Genomic DNA, 20,270 nt, shown 5'->3' with positions numbered 1-20,270 from the left:
TTGCAGGTTTCGGTTTGTTCGAATGTAAATCATTGAACATCTTTCAAATCATCTTCTTGAGATGATTTAAGGTTTTTATTTTTTTTAAAAAAGTCACATCTCAGCTCAGACAATGCCTTAAAGGTGTGAGGTTCGAGTCTGTCAGAACCAATCTGATTCAAGGTTGGGATCCTATTTCCCAAGTAGGAATTTATAAAATATTACATGGATTGACTGCTTACAGACTCTGCGCTTTTTTGAGCAAAATTGAATGTATCTGCAAATATAATTCTGCCAATACAAATTCACCTCATAGTTTGTGTGTGTGGGTGTGCGTGCATGTTTGGTAAAGTGTGAGTGTGATGGAGTATAAGTCTGTGAGAGGCTTGGTGTATGTGTGTATGAGACAGGTATGAATGCAAGGGTTTATGTTTTACTAAAACAAGGAAGTGCAGTTAATTGTGGGACCCTGGGTCATCTTGTAAAAGAGAGAGACATAGAGTCATAGAGATATACAGCATGGAAACAGACACTTTGGTCCAATCTATCCACAGCGACCAGATATCCCAACCCAATCTAGTCCCACCTTCCATCACCCGGCCCTTATCTCTCCAAACCTGAGACATGGGGTGAGGCGGGGGTTAGGTACATAGTTCTTTGAAAGTTATATCACTGGTAGACAGTGGTTTAGAGTACTGGGTACAGTTCTGGTGGCCCTGTAATAGGAAGAAGACTATTAGAGAGGGTTTGGTCAAGATTTACCAGGACATTGCCAGGACTGAATATCAAAGAGTTCTTCCTTCACGTCGGGGAGCTCAAAACTAGGGGGCATATTCTTTCAAGGTGAGAGGAGAGAGGTTTAAAAGGAACGCAAGGGGCAACGTTTTGACAGAGGGTGGTTTGTGTGTGGAATGAACTTGCTGAGGAAGTGGTAGATGCAGGTACAATTACAACATTTAAACAACATTCAGATGGGTGCATGAATAGAAAGGTTTAGAGGGATATGGACGAAATGCAGGCAAGTGGGACTGGTTTAGTTTGGGAAACCTGGTCAGCATGGTCGAGTTGGACCGAAGGGTCTGTTTCTGTGCTGTATGCCTCTACGAACCGGAAGCGATCTTATTGAAACCAGTAGAATTCTGAAAGCAGCTTGACAAGATAGATACCGATAAAATTCTCCTTTTTTGGGGGGGAGAGTCAGAGAATCCCGACAATGTGGAAACAGGCCATTCGGCCCATCTATTCCACACTGGCATTCTGAAAAGCATCTCACCCATACCCACCCCTTTACTCTGTATTTCCTATGGCTCATCCACCCTAACCTGCACATCCAGGGCACTATGGGTAATTTAGCATAGCCAATCCACCCTAACGTACCACTCCCAAGGCACTATGGGTAATTTAGCATAGCCAATCTACCCTAACGTACCACTCCCAAGGCACTATGGGTAATTTAGCATAGCCAATTTGCCCATCCCAGTGCACTATGGGTAATTTAGCATAGCCAATCCACCCTAACCTGCACATCCAGGGCACTATGGGTAATTTAGCATGGCCAATCCACCCTAACCTACCCATCCCAGTGCACTATGGGTAATTTAGCATAGCCAATCCACTCTAACCTGCCCATCCCAGGGCACTATGGGTAATTTAGCATAGCGAATCTACCTTAATTTATAAATTAGATTAGTCCACAAGGGTGAAAAGTACAAGGAATTAAAAACAAACACTGATGGTAAAAATCACAAGCCTAGTGACGGGTGTCTGCCCCCGGGGCCCGCACGGCGCCATTTTCCTAACGGCCGCCCTCGCGCCGCTTCCTCGCTCGAGCGACTTCTCCTCCCAACCGCCTTCGCCCCCGCGTGACGTCTGCACGTGGGGATGGGCGGGGCCGGGGGAGCGGATGGGCGGGGCCGGGGGGGATGGGCGGGGCCGGGGGGAGGGATGGGCGGGGCCGGGGGAGCCTCACCGTCACCAAGCAACAGCGTCACCAATGGACCAACAATCGAAACTGGATCCTCATGTCCCCAAACCTGAAACGATACATGGTGTGTCTGAATGTGCGCCGCATCGTAACAAAAGGTGATGACAGATATTAACTTTCAGGGGGAGGTATCCAAAATGCAGGGAGATGTCAGTCTTGATGTTTTTGCTTTTTCTGCCCCAGTAAGATCCTGAATCAGCACCTTCAGGGGAATTAGAGCGGGGTGAGAACAGAGGGGGAGAGAGAGAGTGGGATGGTGCACTGAGTGTGGAGACTGAAACAGCTATACGGCCTGGGAAGAGGAATTCAAGGTGGGGAGAGGCTCCTCACGCGTTTGTGTGCGGCTGAAGCGTTGGCCGTGGGGAAACCGTGGAAGTGTGGTGACTGTGGGAAAGGCTTCCGTGTCCCGTCTGTCCTGGAGACTCATCGGCGCAGTCACACCGGGGAGAGGCCATTCCCCTGCACCGACTGCGGGAAGGCCTTCAGACGTTCCTCTCACCTGCTGACCCACCAGCGGATCCACACTGGGGACAGGTCCTTCAGCTGCACTGTGTGCGGGAAGGCCTTCGGCAAGTCCTCCAGCTTGCTGACCCACCAGCGGGTCCACACAGGGGAGAGGGCATTCCCCTGCCCCGAGTGCGGGAAGGCCTTTACCCAGGTCTCCAATCTGCTGAGGCACCAGCGGGTCCACACGGGGGGGAGGCCCTTCAGCTGCCCTGAATGCGGGAAGGCCTTCACCCGCTCCTCCTACCTGCGGAGCCACCAGCAAGTTCACGTACCATCGCAGGGGGATTGAAGGAATGACAGCCGAGTGCCATTATTGACTGGGCTATCAAACCAATTCTGGGGATTCCCGGGTTTGAATCCCGCCGCGGCAGCTAGTGGAATTGGAATATGGTCAGAAATCTGGAGTGAAACCGTTGTTGGTGGGGTTGGGGGTGGAAGAAATCCCCATCTGATCCACTCAGCTCCTTTTTAGGGAAGGAAACTGTCGTTGTGGGAGAGGATTCACTCAGACATCCCAGCTGTCTCCTTTACCTAGTCTGGTCGACCTGTGACTCCAGACCCACAGCAGTGCAGCTGACTCTACACTGCCCATCCAACTTACTTGGATACAGGATACAGGTTGAAGTTCCTGAGTGAGGCAATACTTTTTCCGGGTGAAGGCTGTAGTAAGGATCCAATTACAAAGGGACAACTTGGTGGTGACCAATAATGAAGAAAGTGAGGGGTTGGAGGGAGTGTTGTTTTTTTAAAAATTGCTACTTTTTCTGTGCCTTTCTGTTGCGAGATTCTGAAGCTGTAACAAAGTTGGGTCACAATAAAGATTACCTGTACTTCACATCAAGCTCAGACTCTCAATGAGAGCTTTGAACTCAACAGTTTTTGTTTTAAAACTGCTCATTTCTTGCAGGCGAAAGTGAAAACTGCTGATGCTGGAGATCAGAGTCAAGATGAGTGTGGTGCTGGCAAAGTACAGCAGGTCAGGCAACGTTGATTTTCCTGCTCCTCGGATGCTGCCTGACCTGCTGTGCTGATTTCTGACAGTCTCCTGTACTATGTTTCCAATATTGTGTATCGGTTGCAGCCGTGAATGAGTAGCCAGTATTGTTAGAAATTGTAAATTTTTCAGGAGTGCAGGTACTCCATCATCCCATTGTCATTGTCCAGTTTCCTGGCAGCACTGGGAGGTGTGGGCTGTGTCCATTGGAAACGATGTGGAGGTGCCGGTGTTGGACTGGGGTGGATAAAGTTAAAAATCACACAACACCAGGTTACAGTCCAACTGGCTTATTTGTAAGCATTAGCTTTCGGAGCGGTGCCCCTTCATCAGGTAGCTGTGAAGCAAGGTCATAAGACACAGAATTTATAGCAAAAGATCACACTGTCATGCAACAGACAGGACATATTGAACAAATCTAGATTGCGGATTAGTCTTTCATCTTTTACCATGGGTTGCAGGTTTCAGTTCAGTAAACCCCAGAACTACTTTTAATTCACCTTCTTGAGATGATGTAAGGTTTTATAAAAATGGGTGACATCTCAGCTCAGATACTGCACAAAAGTGTCTGTGTCCCAATCTTGAATCAGACTGGTTCTATTAATCAAAGTAGGAATTTATAAAATATTACATGGATTGACGGCCTGCAGTTTGTGTGCTTTTTGAGCAAAATTGAATATATCTGCAAATATAATTCTGCAAATGGAAATTCACCCCATTGACTTATGTGTGATTGTATCTGCACGAGTGTGTGTGTGCGTGCATGCTAATGAACTGTGTGTGAGGTGGAGTATAAGCCTGTGAGATGGGGTGAGTGTTAGGGTGTGTGTGTGTCTGAGAGAGCGAGAGATAAAGGCAAGGGGTTGCATTTTGCTAAAACAAGGAAGGGCAGGACTTGTACAGTAGGGTCCTGCATCGTGTTGTAGAACAGATTCATGGGGGGGGGGGTTCAGGTACATAAAGTTAAAAATCTCTCAACACCAGGTCATCGTCCAACTGGTTTATTTGGAAACACAAGCTTTTGGAGCACTGCTCCTTCATGGGGTGTTTGTGGAACAGGATCATAAGACACAACCACCTGATGAAGGAGCAGCGCTCCAAAAGCTAATGCTTCCAAATGAGCCTGTTGGAGTATCAGCTGGTGTGGTGTGAATTTTAACTTCATCCACCCCAGTCCAACACCGGCATCTCCAAGTCGGGGACATAGTTCTTTGGAAGTTGCATCATTGGTGGACAGGGTGGTGAAAGAGGCGTTTAGCACACTCTCCTTCATTGTTCACACCGTTCAGTGCAGGAGTTGGGACATCACGTTGAGGTTGGACAGGATATTGGTGAGACCATGTGTAGAGTACTGAGTACACTTCTGGTCGCCCTATCGACGACCACAAGTTGTCGGGTGACCTTATTTCGATTTATAAACTCATGGGGCGTGTAGGAAAGGTAAATATTACGTGGGGGGGGGGGGGGGGGGGGAATGATGCATCTCCCCTGTTTTCCTTCTCTTGACATTCAGACACTTCAATCCTGTCAGTAACAGCCTCATCGCCAGAGAGCAGACTGCGCGTGCTCCTCACTGCACACAAGGCACACGCCTCGCGACTTTCTTTTGGGGGGCCAATCAGAAGCCGTGGAGGACCGGAAGGTGACTGGTCCTCCTGCCAATCAGAGCCTTCCTATGGTCTGAATGCAGAAGCTGCTGCTCTGTGTCTCTGAATGGAGATTGAGTTTGCTCCAGACTCCCTTCTTACTTCTGCTAATCTAATCATTTTACCACATCTGTCTGTGGCGTGCAACCCTCCCCCAACGATAGCTGGGTCTTATTACTTTTGCTGGCCCAACGCAGATTCTTATTTGGTTATCTTGTTCATACTAACTCCCTTTGTGCGTGGTAAAAACAATGACTGCAGATGCTGGAAACCAGATTCTGGATTATTGGTGCTGGAAGAGCACAGCAGTTCAGGCAGCATCCAAGTAGCTTCAAAATCGACATTTCGGGCAAAAGCCCTTCATCCAGAATCTCTATGTGTGTGATCATTGCTACTGTCATCTCAATACATCTGCTTCTACCAGTCGACCACCCCCCTTTTCAGTGAGTTATTTCTTGGAATATACCCTCATGATTCTGCCTTGCGATTTTTGCAGAAGCAAGATGCAGCTACTTGTAACTGCTTGCAAGCATATCTAGCTTAACATATTCCCCCCCCCAGCACGGACGAGTTGGGCCGGAAGGTCTGTTTCTGTGCCGTAATACTGGAATTGTCTTCGGTGTGGTTGGACTTTCAGAGCAGCTTTCCAAGATGTTGTGCCCTTACTGGGAGCAAAAGAATTTACAATGAAGTCTTTAGTTTGTGAGACAGCAACCGAGTGAGTGAGTACATCTGAGAGTTGGTGGAAAGTGGAAATTCATTGCACTGTGGGGATAAAGTCCTACCCTATCCAGTCATTTCTGCTGGTGGATGAGACCAGGCCTCAAGTTGAGGGGAGTAGATTTAGGACAGAAATGAGGAGGAACTGCTTTTCCCAAAGAGCAGTCAATCGATGGAATTCTCTGCCCAATGAAGCAGTAGCAGCATCTTCATTAAGTATATTCAAAACACAGTTCGATGGTTACTTGCATGGTAGGGGAATTAAGGGTAGTTGGGACAATGCATTGAGGAGGATCTCAGACGACGGTTATATCAGCCATGATCATAATGAATGGTGGAGCAGGTTCGATGGGCCAAATGGCCAACTCTTACTTCTTTTACTATGAAACTATAACCCTGCATTTCCCATGGCTAACCCACCTAATCTACACATCTCTGGATATTATGGGCAATTTAGCATGGCCAATCAGCAATGTAGTGATGTGGAAAATGAACATCCGAGAATGATAGAAAGGCACAAGGGGAGAAAATGTACCAGCAATCAAAACTGGATTCTGAAGATCACAAAAACTTGAAACTAAAAACGATGTTTCTGAATGTGTGGTGCATTGTAACAAAATTGACTGCACACATTGAAGAGAATAATTATGATCTGAGACTCCTTACAGAGGCATGGCTTCAGGATGACAAGGATTGGATCCTGAATATCGAGGTGGTAGTCAAATGGGAAGCGAGGTGAAGGTAGAGGGTTGACGCTGCTCATCAAAGCACTAATCACAGGGAAGTCTGGTGTCAGCTTGGATTCAGGTCCTGATTTCTCTCTCCTCTGATGTCCCTGTTCTCACAGAGTAAGATATTGGTCTGTTCTCTGCTCTGCTGGATTTCTGCTGAAGCCTAGACCCCCCCCCCCCCCCCCCCCCACACCTTCTGGAACAATAAAGCATTCAGTCAACCAAGACCCAAGCCACAGTCTCCCAGCCTGTCAACCATCCAGACACAGAGTGTAGTCCTAGCCAGGAATCAAACAAGAAAAACAGAACAAAATTAGAAATAAATAAATGCTCGTGCTTAATGTTTGTTCATGAGGAAGTAAACCAGAAATAGGGCTCTCCCAGGATTCTTATACTGCCCCTCTTAAGGCACTCTCTCACCCTAACATCTAACTATTCATACCCAGCTATGATTTACAACAATATTTACACCAGCAGAATTAAAGCATCTGTTATCAAGTAGACATCGGGATATACAGCACAGAATAGACTTTTCTCTGTCTCATTCACACACATATACACATATACATCCATGGGGGTGAATTTGTATTTGCAGAATTATTTTTGCAGATACATTCGATTTTTCTCAAAAAATGCACAATCTGCAGGCTGATCCATGTAATATTTTGTAAATTCCCCTTTGGAAATATAACCAGTCTGACTCAAGATTGTGATACAGACAGACCCTGATTTCACACCTTTAATGCATTGTCAGAGCTGAGATGTCACCTTTTCTTATAAAACTTTGAGTTAACTCAAGAAAATGTCTCTCAGGAAATTCTGGGATTTACAAATGAATGATACGAGCAGCCCATACTAAAAGATGAAAGACTTAACAATGCAGGATTTTTCAACATATGATATCAGTGCACAGTAATGTTTTTCCATCCATTCTGTGCCTTATGATTTTATTCTCCACAATTACCTGATGAAGGAGCCATGCTCCGAGTGCTAGTCATAGAGATGTACAGCATGGAAACAAACCCTTCGGTCCAACCCGCCCATGCTGACCAGATATCCCAACCCAATCTAATCCCACCTGCCAGCACCCAGCCCATATCCCTCCAAACCCTTCCTATTATATACCCATCCAAATGCCTCTTAAACGTTGGAATTGTACCCACCTCCACCACTTCCTCTGGCAGTTCATTCCATACATGCATAACCCTCTGCATGAAAAGTTGTCCCTTAGGCTCCTTTTCAATCTTTCCCTTCTCACCTTAAACCTATGCCTTCCAGTTTTTGACTGCCCCATCCTGGGGGGAAAAGACCTAGGCTATTTGCCCTATCTATGCCCCTCACAATTTTATAAACCTCTCTAAGGTCACCCCTCAGGCTCTGATGCTCCAGGGTAAAATAAATGCCCCAGCCCCTCTCTCAGTCTGTTCCAAAGTCAGTTCACTGGGACACATACACTCATTCTGTGTAACCAGTTAAAGGTCAGTTCACTGGTATGTTCCTCTCCGAGTGCTCCTCTGCTCACACTGATGTCCAGTACCTTTTGAAGCAGGTCAAATGGATTTCTCTTTCCAGACTCAACCCCCCCAACGATATTCAGTGACCCTGTCAGATCTTGTTATGGAATTTCTTCCAAGATTTCTGTCTGCAGATCCTCCCCTTCTGATACCCTGCTAGCAAGTTGAAACAAGTCATCACTGTCTGTACCGAATAGAAATTCTGATTATATTGTATGAGTCTGTGTGTTTAAAGTACTAACCCAGTAACATACAAACGGTATTATTGATTTAAAATACACAGGAGATGTGAGGAGGGAGGTGTCAGGACCTGGCACACTCTGAACCCTAACAGGGTGTTCCAAAATATTTCAAAATGAAGGGGATGGCCATAGAGCTGTACAGCACAGAAACAGTCCATCTCATCCCTGCTGACTAGATGTCTGAAATTAATCTATCCTATTTACCAGCACTTGGCCCATATTCCTCTAAACCCTACCTACTCACATACCCATCCAGCTGCCTTTTAAAAATTGTGTTTGTGCCAGCCTCCACCACTTCCTCTAGCAGCTCGTTGCACACACGCACCATCCTCTGTGTGAAAAAGTACAAATCTATGCCTTCCTCATCCCCTGTTTTACCTGTACTGATACCTTCGGGGATCTCTGAACTTGGACAGCAAGGACCCTTTGTTCCTCTGCACTCTGTAGGGATCTACTATTTATTGCTTACTTCCTTCCCTTATTAAATTTCCCAAACTGCCTGGAGATTAAATTCCACAGTTCTGCCCCATTTACGAGCTGATAGATATCAGAGTGTAGCCGGAGACCATCCTCCTCCCTATGAACAATACCACCTTTCCAGCATTTACTCCTGGACAGAGGGGACAGCATTGTCTCCAGCTGAGCAGTGTGTTTGTTAGCTTATCAGCATGTCCAACTATATTAATCAAAAGTACCTCACGTTAGCTGCACAATAAACCATGATGTTAGTTCCCATTATCTCTTTAGTTGCACCCTTACAGTTTTTCCTACATTCTACTTAATGATATTCTAATGTCACGGTTAGAGGTGTCAGCATTCCAGACCCTACTTAATATTTTCCTAATGTCATGATTAGATATTTATTATCAATAGTCTCAAGCAGGCTGACTCTACCAATCATTAATTAGATATTTAATGTCATATCCCAAATATTTATTGTCCCAATCCTGTCAATCATATTTAGCAGGTGAGGCTAACTTTACTGACTGTTATCTCATCTTGCCATAGTGACCTTTCAGCCTCAACCTTACTCTGCTAATTGGTGTAAGAGCTTTCCACTATCCTTTGCAACAAACTGGCAGTGGTCTCCATGCTCTAACCCTTCCCATGCTTTCATGCTCTTTATTTTCCATACTATCTAAAAATAGACTCAGGGTTGTAGAGCACAGAAACAAACCCTTCGGTCCACACCGACCAGATGTCCTAAATTAATCTAGTGACCCATTTGCCAGCATTTGCCCCCCCACCCCTCTGAATCTTTCCTATTCATATCCGCATCCAGATGCATTTTAAATAATGGAATTGTACCAGCCTCCACCACTTCCTCTGGCAGCTCATTCCATGTACATACCTCATCCTCTGTGCGAAAAGATCGCCCCTAAGGACCCCCAGAAATCTTTCCCCTCTCACCCTAAACCTATGTCCTCCAGTTCTGGTCTTGGGGTCTTGCCCCCCACAATAAGCGGAAAAAAACATACAAAAATTGAGCAGCCAGACAAAATGCAAAAGGAATAAAATATCGAGCCATAAGGGGAAAAAAAATTGTGTCTCTATCTTTTTTCCCCCATTGGTATTTGGACCCTTACAATCTGTCAGTAACACCAACATCCCCGGAGAGCAGACTGGGCAAAACACTGGGCATGCTCATCGCTGTACGCAAAAACGGCGCGAGACCTTCTTTTGATTGACCAATAGGCAGCATTGGAGGACTGGAAGGAGACTGGTCCTCCTGCCAATCAGAGCCAGCCCATTGTCTGAATGCGGAAGTTGGACCATGAACTTCTCAAGCTGCGAGTCCTGATCCTCTCTCTCTCTGAATAAAGATTGAGCTTTACCCAGACTGCAAATTCCTTCCTCTGTCTCAGGTCTGTGAGGACGGCACTCTCTTATCTCGCCCCCTTTTCCACTTTTTTTTAACCATTCTGTGATTCAATTGTTGACTTTCAGCAACTGAAAGGAAAGAGAGTGAATTCGGCGGGGACAGACTCCGGAAACGTTGATCCAGGTCTGTATCTCAATTGGCAAAATAGTGAGGCAGGAGTCATCAGATGGTGGAGAAGTCGATATATCAGGTGTGACCCTTCTTCAGGGCTGGGGCTGGGTGCAGAAACTGCAGATAAAAAGGGGGTGGTGGGGAAGTGGGGATAGGTCGAGACAGTTAGAGGGTACGACCTGGTTGGTCAGTGGGAGGAATGAATCTGGTTGGTGGCAGAGAGGAGGTCGGGGATGGGAATGGAGTCAGGGAATGGAGGGGTGGGGGGTTTGAAATTGGAAAACTCAACGTTGAGTCCTTCGGGCTGCAGGCTGCCCGGATGATGAGGTGTTGTTCCTCCAATTTGCTGTTAGATTCGTTGTGGCAATGGAGGAGGCCAAAGATGGTCATGTCAGAAAGGGGTTGGGAAGGGAAATTGGAATGGGTGGTTACTGAGAGGTCTGGTCGCCCTCTGCAGACACAGCTGCGATGCTTGGCGAATCGTTCCCCAAGTTTGCACTCGCTCTCCGATATAGAGAAGACCACAATTGGTAAACACATGGCAAATGCAGTACCACAATATGAAGTTATAGCCTTGGCTGTGGAAAAAAAAACGCAGAAAGGAGGTGTATTGTTTAACTGGAGATGTATTTGAATGTGGAGAAAGTGAGAACTGCAGATGCTGGAGATCAGAGTCAAAAAGTGGGGTTACTGGAAGAGCACAGTAGGTTAGGCAGCATCCGAGGAGCAGGGAAAAAGTGAGGACTGCAGATGCTGGAGATCAGAGCTTAAAAATGTGTTGCTGGAAAAGCGCAGCAGGTCAGGCAGCATCAAAGGAGAAGGAGAATCATTCCTGAAGAAGGGCTTATGCCCGAAACGTCGATTCTCCTCCTTTGCTGCCTGACCTGCTGCGCTTTTCCAGCAACACATTTTTAAGCATCCGAGGAGCAGGAGAGTTGACGTTTTGGACAGGAGCCCTTTATCAGGAATGATGTGTGGATAGACAAAGAGGCCTCAGCGTCCTTCTACACCAGTCACTGTCATTTGTCAGACCGGTGTAGCAAACAATCAGCAAGGCAAGTGTATATTAGCAAGAGGAATTGAGTTTAGAAAGGGGGATGTCTTCCTGCAGTTAGGGGGTCATTGTATATGTTCAAGGCTGAGCTCATCTGATTTTTGAGCAACACAGCGGTGGATTTTGTGGAGGAAGGCAAGAAAGTGGTTTTAAGGCCAGTTCCAAAGTCATACTGTACAGAAACAGACCCTTTAGTCCAACTAGTCATAGAGATATACAGCATAGAAACAGACCCTTCGGTTCAACCCGTTCATGCCAACCAGATATCCCAACCCAATCTAGTCCCACCTGCCAGTATTTGGCCCATATCCCTCCAAACCCTTCCTATTCGTATACCTGTCCAGCTGTCTTTTTAAATGTTGCAATTGTACTAGCCTCCACCATTTCCTCTGGCAGCTCATTCCATACACGTAATACCCTCTGTGTGAAAAAATTGCCCCTCAGATCTCCTTTGTATCTTTTCCCCTCACCCCAAACATATGCCCTCTAGTTTTGGACTTTTCCCCCTGACCCCCCCTTCCACAGATAAGGCTTTGTCTATTTATCCTATCCATGCCCTTCATGATTTTATAGGTTACTCCTTGGCCTCCAATGCTCAGGGCAAACAGCCCTAGCCTCCCTATAGATCAAATCCTCCAACCCTGGCAACATTCCTGTAAATCTTTTCTGAACACTTTGAAGTTTCACAACATGTTACTGATAGTAAGGAAACCAGAATTGCACACAATATTCCAAATGTGGCCTAACCAATGTCCTGTACGGCTACAACATAACTTTCCAAATCCTATACTCAGAGGATTGGGAAAGTTTTCAAAACCTACAAAAGAAAACTGGGAAAGAATGGAGGGACAAACCGAACCTTTGAGGGTCAGCTTGGAGGCATCAAGGTCTCAGGACAGGGGGTGGGGATGACCCCAGCTATGGGCCACATACCAGCAAATGGGACTAGATTGATTTAGGATATCTGGTCAGTACAGTCGTGTTGGACAGAAGGGTCTGTTTCTGTGCTATATATCTCGATGACTCTGGCTTTCTACTAACTTTTGCCATGTCAGTAGGTTCACTTTCTCTCTAATGTCGGTGTTAATGCCTCACTTTCCTCCCACCTTCCCGGGGACGTTAACCATTTTGTGTCTGGTCCTTCCTCAAGAAGCTGCGTGGCAGGTTCATCCTGAACTGACACACTTTTTTATTGCTTCCCAAAATCAGACCTGCTCACTCTCAGCAGGATCCCAGTGTTGTGAAAGATATTAGCTTTTCAGGTGGAGGTATCCAAAATTCAGAGAGATATCATGTCCTGACATTTTTGCTTTTCTGCCCCTGTAAGATCCTGAAGCAGCATCTTCAGGGGAATTAGTCAGAGCGGAGTGAGAACAGAGGGGGAGAGAGAGTGGGATGGTGCTTTCAATTTTGTGGAACAACAAAAGAATATTCCACAGACAGTAGAATTGCTTGTTCAGAATTTCTACCCTGCACTGGCAGTGATGAGCTTTGTAATCTGTTCTGACAGAGTTTTTGAAGATTTGAAGAGGGAAGTTCAAAATCAACGGATGAAGGGCTTATGCCCGAAACATTGACCCTCCTGCTCCTCGGATGCTGCCTGACTCCCCTGTGCTTTTCCAGTGCCACATTTTTCCACTGACTCTCCAGCATCTCTGACCCTCACTTTGATGTCAATGTCTGACAGTCACTCAATCCACTGGGGCCAGCAAACATTTTCGACCGTGATTTCTGGGAGAGGGATCAAAGCTTTTTGGTTCCTGTCTGAGTATGTTTTCAACATCAGTGGGACTGGACGAGAGACCCCAGTATTACAGCGAACTGTGCGTGGAGACTGAAACAGTTATACGGCCTGGGAAGGGGACTTCACGGCAGGGAGGGGCTCTACACGTGTTTGTGTGCAGCCGAAGCTTTGGCCATGGAGAAACCAGAGGAATCCCGCCCCGTGGAGGAACCGTGGAAGTGTGGCGACTGTGGGAAAGGCTTCCGTTTCCCGTCTGCCCTGGAGACTCATCGGCGCAGTCACACCGGGGAGAGGCCATTCCTCTGCACCGACTGTGGGAAGGCCTTCAGACATTCCTCCCACCTGCTGGCCCACCAGCAGGACCACACGGGGGAGAGGCCCTTCCGCTGCCCTGAGTGCGGGAAGGCCTTCGTGTTTTTCTCTGCCCTGTTGGCCCACCAGCGGGTCCACACAGGAGAGAGGCCGTTCAGCTGCCCCGAGTGCGGGAAGGCCTTCAGGTATTCCTCCACCCTGTTGAGCCACCGGCGGGTCCACACGGGGGAGAGGCCCTTCAGCTGCCCCGAGTGTGGGAAGGCCTTCAGCGATTCCTCCACCCTGCGGAGTCACCGGCGTGTCCACACAGGGAAGAGGCCCTTCAGCTGCCCCGAGTGTGGGAAGGCCTTTACCCACGTCTCCTCCCTGATGAGGCACCAGCAGATCCACACGGGGGAGAGGCCCTTCAGCTGCCCCGAGTGTGGGAAGGCCTTTACCCAGGCCACCACCCTGCTGACCCACCAGCGGGTCCACATGGGGGAGAGGCCCTTCAGCTGCCCCGAGTGCGGGAAGGCCTTCAGCAGTTCCTCCACCCTGCTGACCCACCAGCATGTCCACACGGGGGAGAGACCGTTCACCTGCTCTCAGTGCGGGAAGGGCTTCACGTGCTCCTCCAACCTGCGGAGCCACCAGCGGGTCCACACGGGGGAGAGGCCCTTCAGCTGCCCCGAGTGTGGGAAGGCCTTCAGCGACTCCTCCACCCTGCTGTGGCACCAACGGATCCACACCGGGGAGAGGCCATTCACCTGCTCTCAGTGCGGGAAGGGCTTCACCTACTCCTCCCACCTGCGGAAGCACCAGCGAGTTCACGTGCCATCGCAGGGGGATTGAAGGAGTGACGGCTGAGTGCCATTATCGATTGGACTATCAACCAGGTTCTGGGGACTCCTGGGTTTGAATCCCACTGTGGCAGATGGTGGAATTGGTATTCGGTCAGAAATGTGGAGTTCGGAATCTAACCATGAGACCGTTTCAGGGAGGGGGTGGTGCGGGGGAGAAAGCCCCCATCTGATTCACTCTCTCCCTTGTTAGGGAAGGGAACCGCCATTGTGGGAAAGGATTCACTCAGTCGTTCCAGCTGCATCCTTTACCCGGTCTGGCCTACACCTGACTCCAGACCCACAGCAGTCTGGTTGACTCGACACTGCCCCTTCCTGGCAAATGAGCGGGGAGAAACTTACTTGGAGACAGGATATGGGTTAAAATTGCTGAGTGAGGCAATACTTCCTCCGGATTACGGCTGTACCAAGGATCCAATTACAAAGGGACAACTTGGTGCTGACCAATAGTAAAGACAGTGGGGTGTGTGTGTGCTTTGATCTTGAACTGTTTAAAAAGCTGCTACTTTGTCTATGCCTTTTTGCTGGGGGAATCTGAAGCTGTAACAAAGTCGGGTCACAATCAAGGTTACCTGACCTTACCGCCGGGCTCAGACTCTCATTGAAAGCTTTGAGCTCCGAGAGGTTTTTGTTTTAAAGCTGCTCCTGTCTTTCAGCCTCTGCAGAGTTTCCAATGTCGTGTATCAGATGGAGCAGTGAATGAGTAGCTTGTATCATTAGAAATTGTACATCTTTCAGGTACTGCGTTGTTTCATCAGCATTGTCAAGTTTCCTGGCAGCACCAGGAGGTGGGGGCTGTGTTCAGTCGAAATGATATGGAGGGGTTGGTATTAGACTGGGGTGATAAAGTTAAAAAAATCACAACACCAGGTTATTGTTCAACAGGTTTATTTGGAAGCACTAGCTTTCTGAGTGCTGCTCCTTTATCGGGTAGCTGTGGAGCAGACACAGAACGTATATCAAAAGATCATGCAACTGATAGAATATATTGAACAAGCCTAGATTGCTGTTAAGCCTTTCATCTCTTAGAATGGGTGCAGGTTTTGGTTCATTAATGTGTCACTGCCAGAACATCTTTTAAGTCACATTCTTGAGATGACTTAAGGTTTTATGAAAAAGATAACATCTCAGCTCAGACCATGCATTAAAGGTGTGAGGTCAGAGTCTGTCTGTACCCCAATCTTGAATCAGACTGGTTCTATTTCCAACGGAGGAATTCATAAAATATTACATGGATTGACTGCCTGGACATTGTGTGCTTTTTGACCAAAATTGAATGTATCTGCAAATATAATTCTGCCAATACAAATTCACCCCAAAGAATTGTGTGCGCGTGCATGTGAGTTTGTGCGTGAGAGTGTGTACATGCTTGGTAAAGTGTGAGTGTGATGGTGTATAAGCCTGTGAGAGTATTGAGGGGAGGAGGAACGTGTGTGTGTGTGTGTGTGTGTGTGTGTGTGTGTGTCGGAGCATATGTGTGAGAGGTATTAATACAAGCAAGGGGTTGCATTTTGCTAAAACAAGGAAGGGCAGCACTTGTCCAGATAATGATAGGGCCCTGGGTCATGTTATAGAACAGACAGACATGGGGGGGGGGGGCGGGTGGTGTTCAGGTACATGGTTCTTTGGAAGTTGCATCACAGGTAGCCAGGGCAGTTAAGAAGGCATTTAGCAGCATAGCATTCATTGTTCACACCATTGAGTATCGGGGTTGGGACATCATGTTGAGGTTGTACAGGATGTTGGTGAAGCCACTTGCAGAGGACTGAGTACAGTTCTGGTGGCCCTGTAATAGGAAGAATACTATCAGAGAGGGTTTAATAAAGATTTACCAGGATGTTGTAAGGACTGGAGGGTTTGAGTTATAAGGAGAGAGGCTGGGACTTTATTCACTGGAGCACAAGAATGTAGTTTAAATGCAGAGCTTTTCTAAGAAAAATGTCAGTCTGACTCAACATTGGGACACAGACAGAATTCACACCGATTGTCTCTACTTATAAATAGGGCAACGTCTCTTTGAAATGTAGATTCATTTGGATATAACTGTGTGACTTTACATATGAAGATGTCCCTTTGAATGTGCTCACATCCCTTTGAAATATAATCTTGTCCATTTAAACCTCTTTATTTGCAGATTCGTGCACTTTGTGTCTTTCACTGTGTCTTACATTTGCACACACACACACCATGGGTGCTGGGGGAATAATAAGCACTACCGTAGTGGGGGGGGGGGGGTTAAGAAAAAAAATAATAAGCAATGGATTCCAGCATTAAAAAATGCAGATATGACGCCGTTCCGTTCGATGTCGGAATATCTGTTTAAATTGAGCCGTGAGCTTTCCCAATGTAGACAGGGCTCCTCGAAACGTGGCAGTGTCCCCGCCCCCCGCAGCTGCAGAGTGAGACAGGAGAGTTTGTTTTTGTGAATGAACAGTTGTAGCGCGAGGTGGCTGTGACTTGGTGACGGGGAGGCCCCACGGCCCCGCCCATCCCCAACCCCGGGCCCCGCCCATCCCCACCCCCGGCCCCGCCCATCCACCCACCCCGGGCCCCGCCCATCCCCCTCCCCCGGCCCCGCCCATCTCCCACGTGCAGACGTCACGCGGGGGTGAAGGCGGTTGGGAGGAGAAGTCGCTCGAGCGAGGAAGCGGCGGGAGGGCGGCCGTTAGGACAATGGCGCCGTGCGGGCCCCGGGGGACAGACACCCGTCACTGGGCACCGCCGCCTTCCTGGGGCAGCTGCTGGGTCACGGGCCACACCGCCCCCCCCCCCCCCCCCCCGGGCTGTACAGCAGGTAGGAGCCGGTGATCATTGTGGAGGAGGATGGGGGTTAAGGGTCTGTTTGGGAACATGGTCGGCCGCTTGGGGGGTGGACGTGGACGGGGACTGGGGGGGGGGGGGGGACGGGACGGGGACTGGGGGGGGGGGGGGGGGGACGGGACGGGGACTGGGGGGGGGGGGGGGGACGGGACGGGGACTGGGGGGGGGACGGGACGGGGACTGGGGGGGGGGGGGGGACGGGACGGGGACTGGGGGGGGACGGGACGGGGACTGGGGGGGGACGGGACGGGGACTGGGGGGGGGGGGGGACGGGACGGGGACTGGGGGGGGGACGGGACGGGGACTGGGGGGGGGGGGACGGGACGGGGACTGGGGGGGGACGGGACGGGACGGGGACTGGGGGGGGGGGGGACGGGACGGGGACTGGGGGGGGGGGGGACGGGACGGGGACTGGGGGGGGGTGGACGGGGACTGGGGGGGGGGGGGGGACGGGACGGGGACTGGGGGGGACGGGACGGGGACCGGGGGACGGGGGGACGGGACGGGGACTGGGGGGGGGGGGGGGGGACGGGACGGGGACTGGGGGGGGGGGACGGGACGGGGACGGGACGGGGACTGGGGGGGGGGGGACGGGACGGGGACGGGACGGGGACTGGGGGGGGGGGGGGGGACGGGGACGGGACGGGGACTGGGGGGGGACGGGGGGGGGACGGGGACTGGGGGGGACGGGACGGGGACTGGGGGGGGGGGGGGGGGACGGGGACTGGGGGGGGGGGGGGGGGACGGGACGGGGACTGGGACGGGGACTGGGGGGGGGGGGGGGGGACGGGACGGGGACGGGGACTGGGGGGGGGGGGGGGGACGGGACGGGGACTGGGGGGGGGGGGGGGGACGGGACGGGGGGGGGGGACTGGGGACGGGGGGGGGGGGGACTGGGGACGGGGGGGGGGGGGGGGGGACGGGGACTGGGGACTGGGGTGGGGGGGGGGGGGACTGGGACTGGGCCTCCTTCACCGCCGCTCCCTCACCACCAGACGCCTGGAGGAAGAACGTCTCATCTTCCGCTTCGGAACACTTCAACCCCAGGGCATCAATGTGGACTTCAACAGCTTCCTCATTTCCCCTTCCCCCACCTCATCCTAGTTTCAAACTTCCAGCTCAGTAACTGTCTCCTTGACTTGTCCGGACTTGTCCGACCTGCCTATCTCCTTTTTCCACCTCTCCACTCCACCCTCTCCTCCTTGACCGATCATCTTCATCTCCTCCCCCACTCACCCACTCACCCATTGCGGGGGGGGGGGGGGGGGATGGGTGGGATACTGTTCGGAGGGCCAGAGTGAAATAGATGGGCTGAATGGCCTGCTTCCACCTTGTCGGAATTCGATGACCCTCCCCACGAAGGAGCATTTTATCTGCATCTATTATCCTGTCAAGCCCCTTTCAGAAATCTACTGGTTTCGATAAAGGTATACAGCAAAGAAACAGACACTTCGGTCCAAATTGTCCATGTTGACCAGGATTCCCAATCTAAACCAGTCCCACTTGCCTGCATTTGGCCCATATCCCTCTAAACCTTTCTACTCATGTATCCATCCGAATGCTGTTTCAATGTTGTCACTGTACCTGCATCTACCACATCCTCAGCAAGTTCATTCCACATGCAATTCACCCTCTTTCAAAATATTGCCCCTCCGGTTTCTTTTAAATCTCTCTCCTTATATTTAAATAAAAATGCCCCCCCTCCCCCTCCCTAGTTTTGAGTTCCCCAGCGCTGGATTGTTCTATGTTCTAAACTTAGTGCAGGAAGCTGAAAGAAATGAGCAGCTTTAAAACAAAAACCTCTTGGAGCTCAAAGCTTTCAATGAGAGTCTGAGCCCGGCAGTAAGTTCAGGTAACCGTTTATTGCAAACCAACTTTGTTACAGCTTCAGATCCCCCCAGCAAAAAGGCAGAGAAAAAGCAGTTGCTTTTTGAACCCCACACCTCCCCTCCTCCTCACCCCCCACCCCCCCACCCTGTCTTTACTATTGGGTAAAAACAATGACTGCAGATGCTGGAAACCAGATTCGGGATTAGTGGTGCTGGAAGAGCACAGCAGTTCAGGCAACATCCAAGTAGCTTCGAAATCGACGTTTCAGGCAAAAGCCCTTCATCAGGAATAAAGGCAGAGAGCCTGAAGCGTGGAGAGACTAGTGAGAGGAGGGTGGGGGAGTGGAGAAAGTAGCATAGAGTACAATAGGCGAGTGGGGGAGGGGATGAAGGTGATAGGTCAAGGCGGAGGGTGGAGTGGATAGGTGGAAAAGAAAATAGAAAGTTAGGACAAGTCAGGGGGACAGTGCTGAGCTGGAAGTTTGGAACTAGGGTGAGGTGGGGGAAGAGGAAATGAGGAAACTGTTGAAGTCCACATCGATGCCTTGGGGTTGAAGTGTTCCGAGGCAGAAGATGAGGCGTTCTTCCTCCAGGCGTCTGGTGGTGAGGGAGCGGCGGTTGAAATGTTGGGCCACCGGGCAGTGTGGTTGATTGGTGCAGGTGTCCCGGAGATGTTCCCTAAAGCACTCTGGTAGGAGGCACCCAGTCTTCCTAATGGGGTGGGGGGGGGGGGTGGACCTAACCAAGTAGATACGGAAGGCGGAAAAGGGGTGGGGTGGGAAATATATCCCTGGAGGTGGCGGAAATGTCGGCAGACGATTTGGTTTATGCGAAGGTTGGTAGGGTGGAAGGTGAGCACCAGGGGCGTTCTGTCCTTGTTACGGTTGGAGGGGTGGGGTCTGAGGGCAGGAGTGCGGGATGTGGACGAGATGCCTTGGAGGGCACCTTTAACCACGTGGGAAGGGAAAATGCGGTCTCTAAAGAAGGGGGGCATCTGGTGTGTTCTGTGGTGGAACTGGTCCTCCTGGGAGCAGATCCGGCGGGAGCGGAGGAATTGGGAATACGGGATGGCATTTTTGCAAGAGGTAGTGTGGGAAGAGGTGTAATCCAGGTAGCTGTGGGAGTCGGTGGGTTTGTAGGAAATGTCGGTGTCAAGTCGGTCATCATTAATGGAGATGGAGAGGTCGAGGAAGGGGAGGGAGGTGTCAGGGATGGTCCAGTTAACTTTAAGGTCAGGGTGGAATGTGTTGGTGAAGTTGCTGAATTGCTCAACCTCCTTGCGGGAGCACGAGGTGGTGCCAATGCAGTCATCAATGTAGCGGAAGAAGAGGTGGGGAGTGGTGCCGGTGTAATTACAGAAGA

General features: G+C 50.0%; 2 protein-coding genes across 2 annotated transcripts in view; one reads left to right on the top strand and one right to left on the bottom strand.

The window, feature by feature from the left end:
* Window positions 1-20,270, bottom strand: part of LOC140460025 (uncharacterized) — a 62,097-nt gene that overhangs the window by 23,600 nt on the left and 18,227 nt on the right. The window lies entirely within an intron of this gene.
* LOC140460857 (uncharacterized) lies at window positions 10,073-15,850 on the top strand. Its single transcript, XM_072555552.1, has 2 exons — window positions 10,073-10,322; window positions 12,875-15,850. The coding sequence occupies exon 2, from the start codon at window positions 13,283-13,285 to the stop codon at window positions 14,249-14,251; it is 969 nt and encodes a 322-aa protein (XP_072411653.1). The 5' UTR covers window positions 10,073-10,322; window positions 12,875-13,282; the 3' UTR covers window positions 14,252-15,850.

Source organism: Chiloscyllium punctatum, chromosome 36 (genome assembly GCF_047496795.1).
Source record: "Chiloscyllium punctatum isolate Juve2018m chromosome 36, sChiPun1.3, whole genome shotgun sequence".
In the NCBI taxonomy this organism is placed as follows: domain Eukaryota; kingdom Metazoa; phylum Chordata; class Chondrichthyes; order Orectolobiformes; family Hemiscylliidae; genus Chiloscyllium; species Chiloscyllium punctatum.
This window is presented reverse-complemented; position numbering and strand designations above follow the sequence as displayed.

Bases quoted from the DNA above. Each gene is read 5' to 3' on its own strand.
- LOC140460857 (XM_072555552.1), top strand. From the start codon at position 13,283: ATGGAGAAACCAGAGGAATCCCGCCCCGTGGAGGAACCGTGGAAGTGT.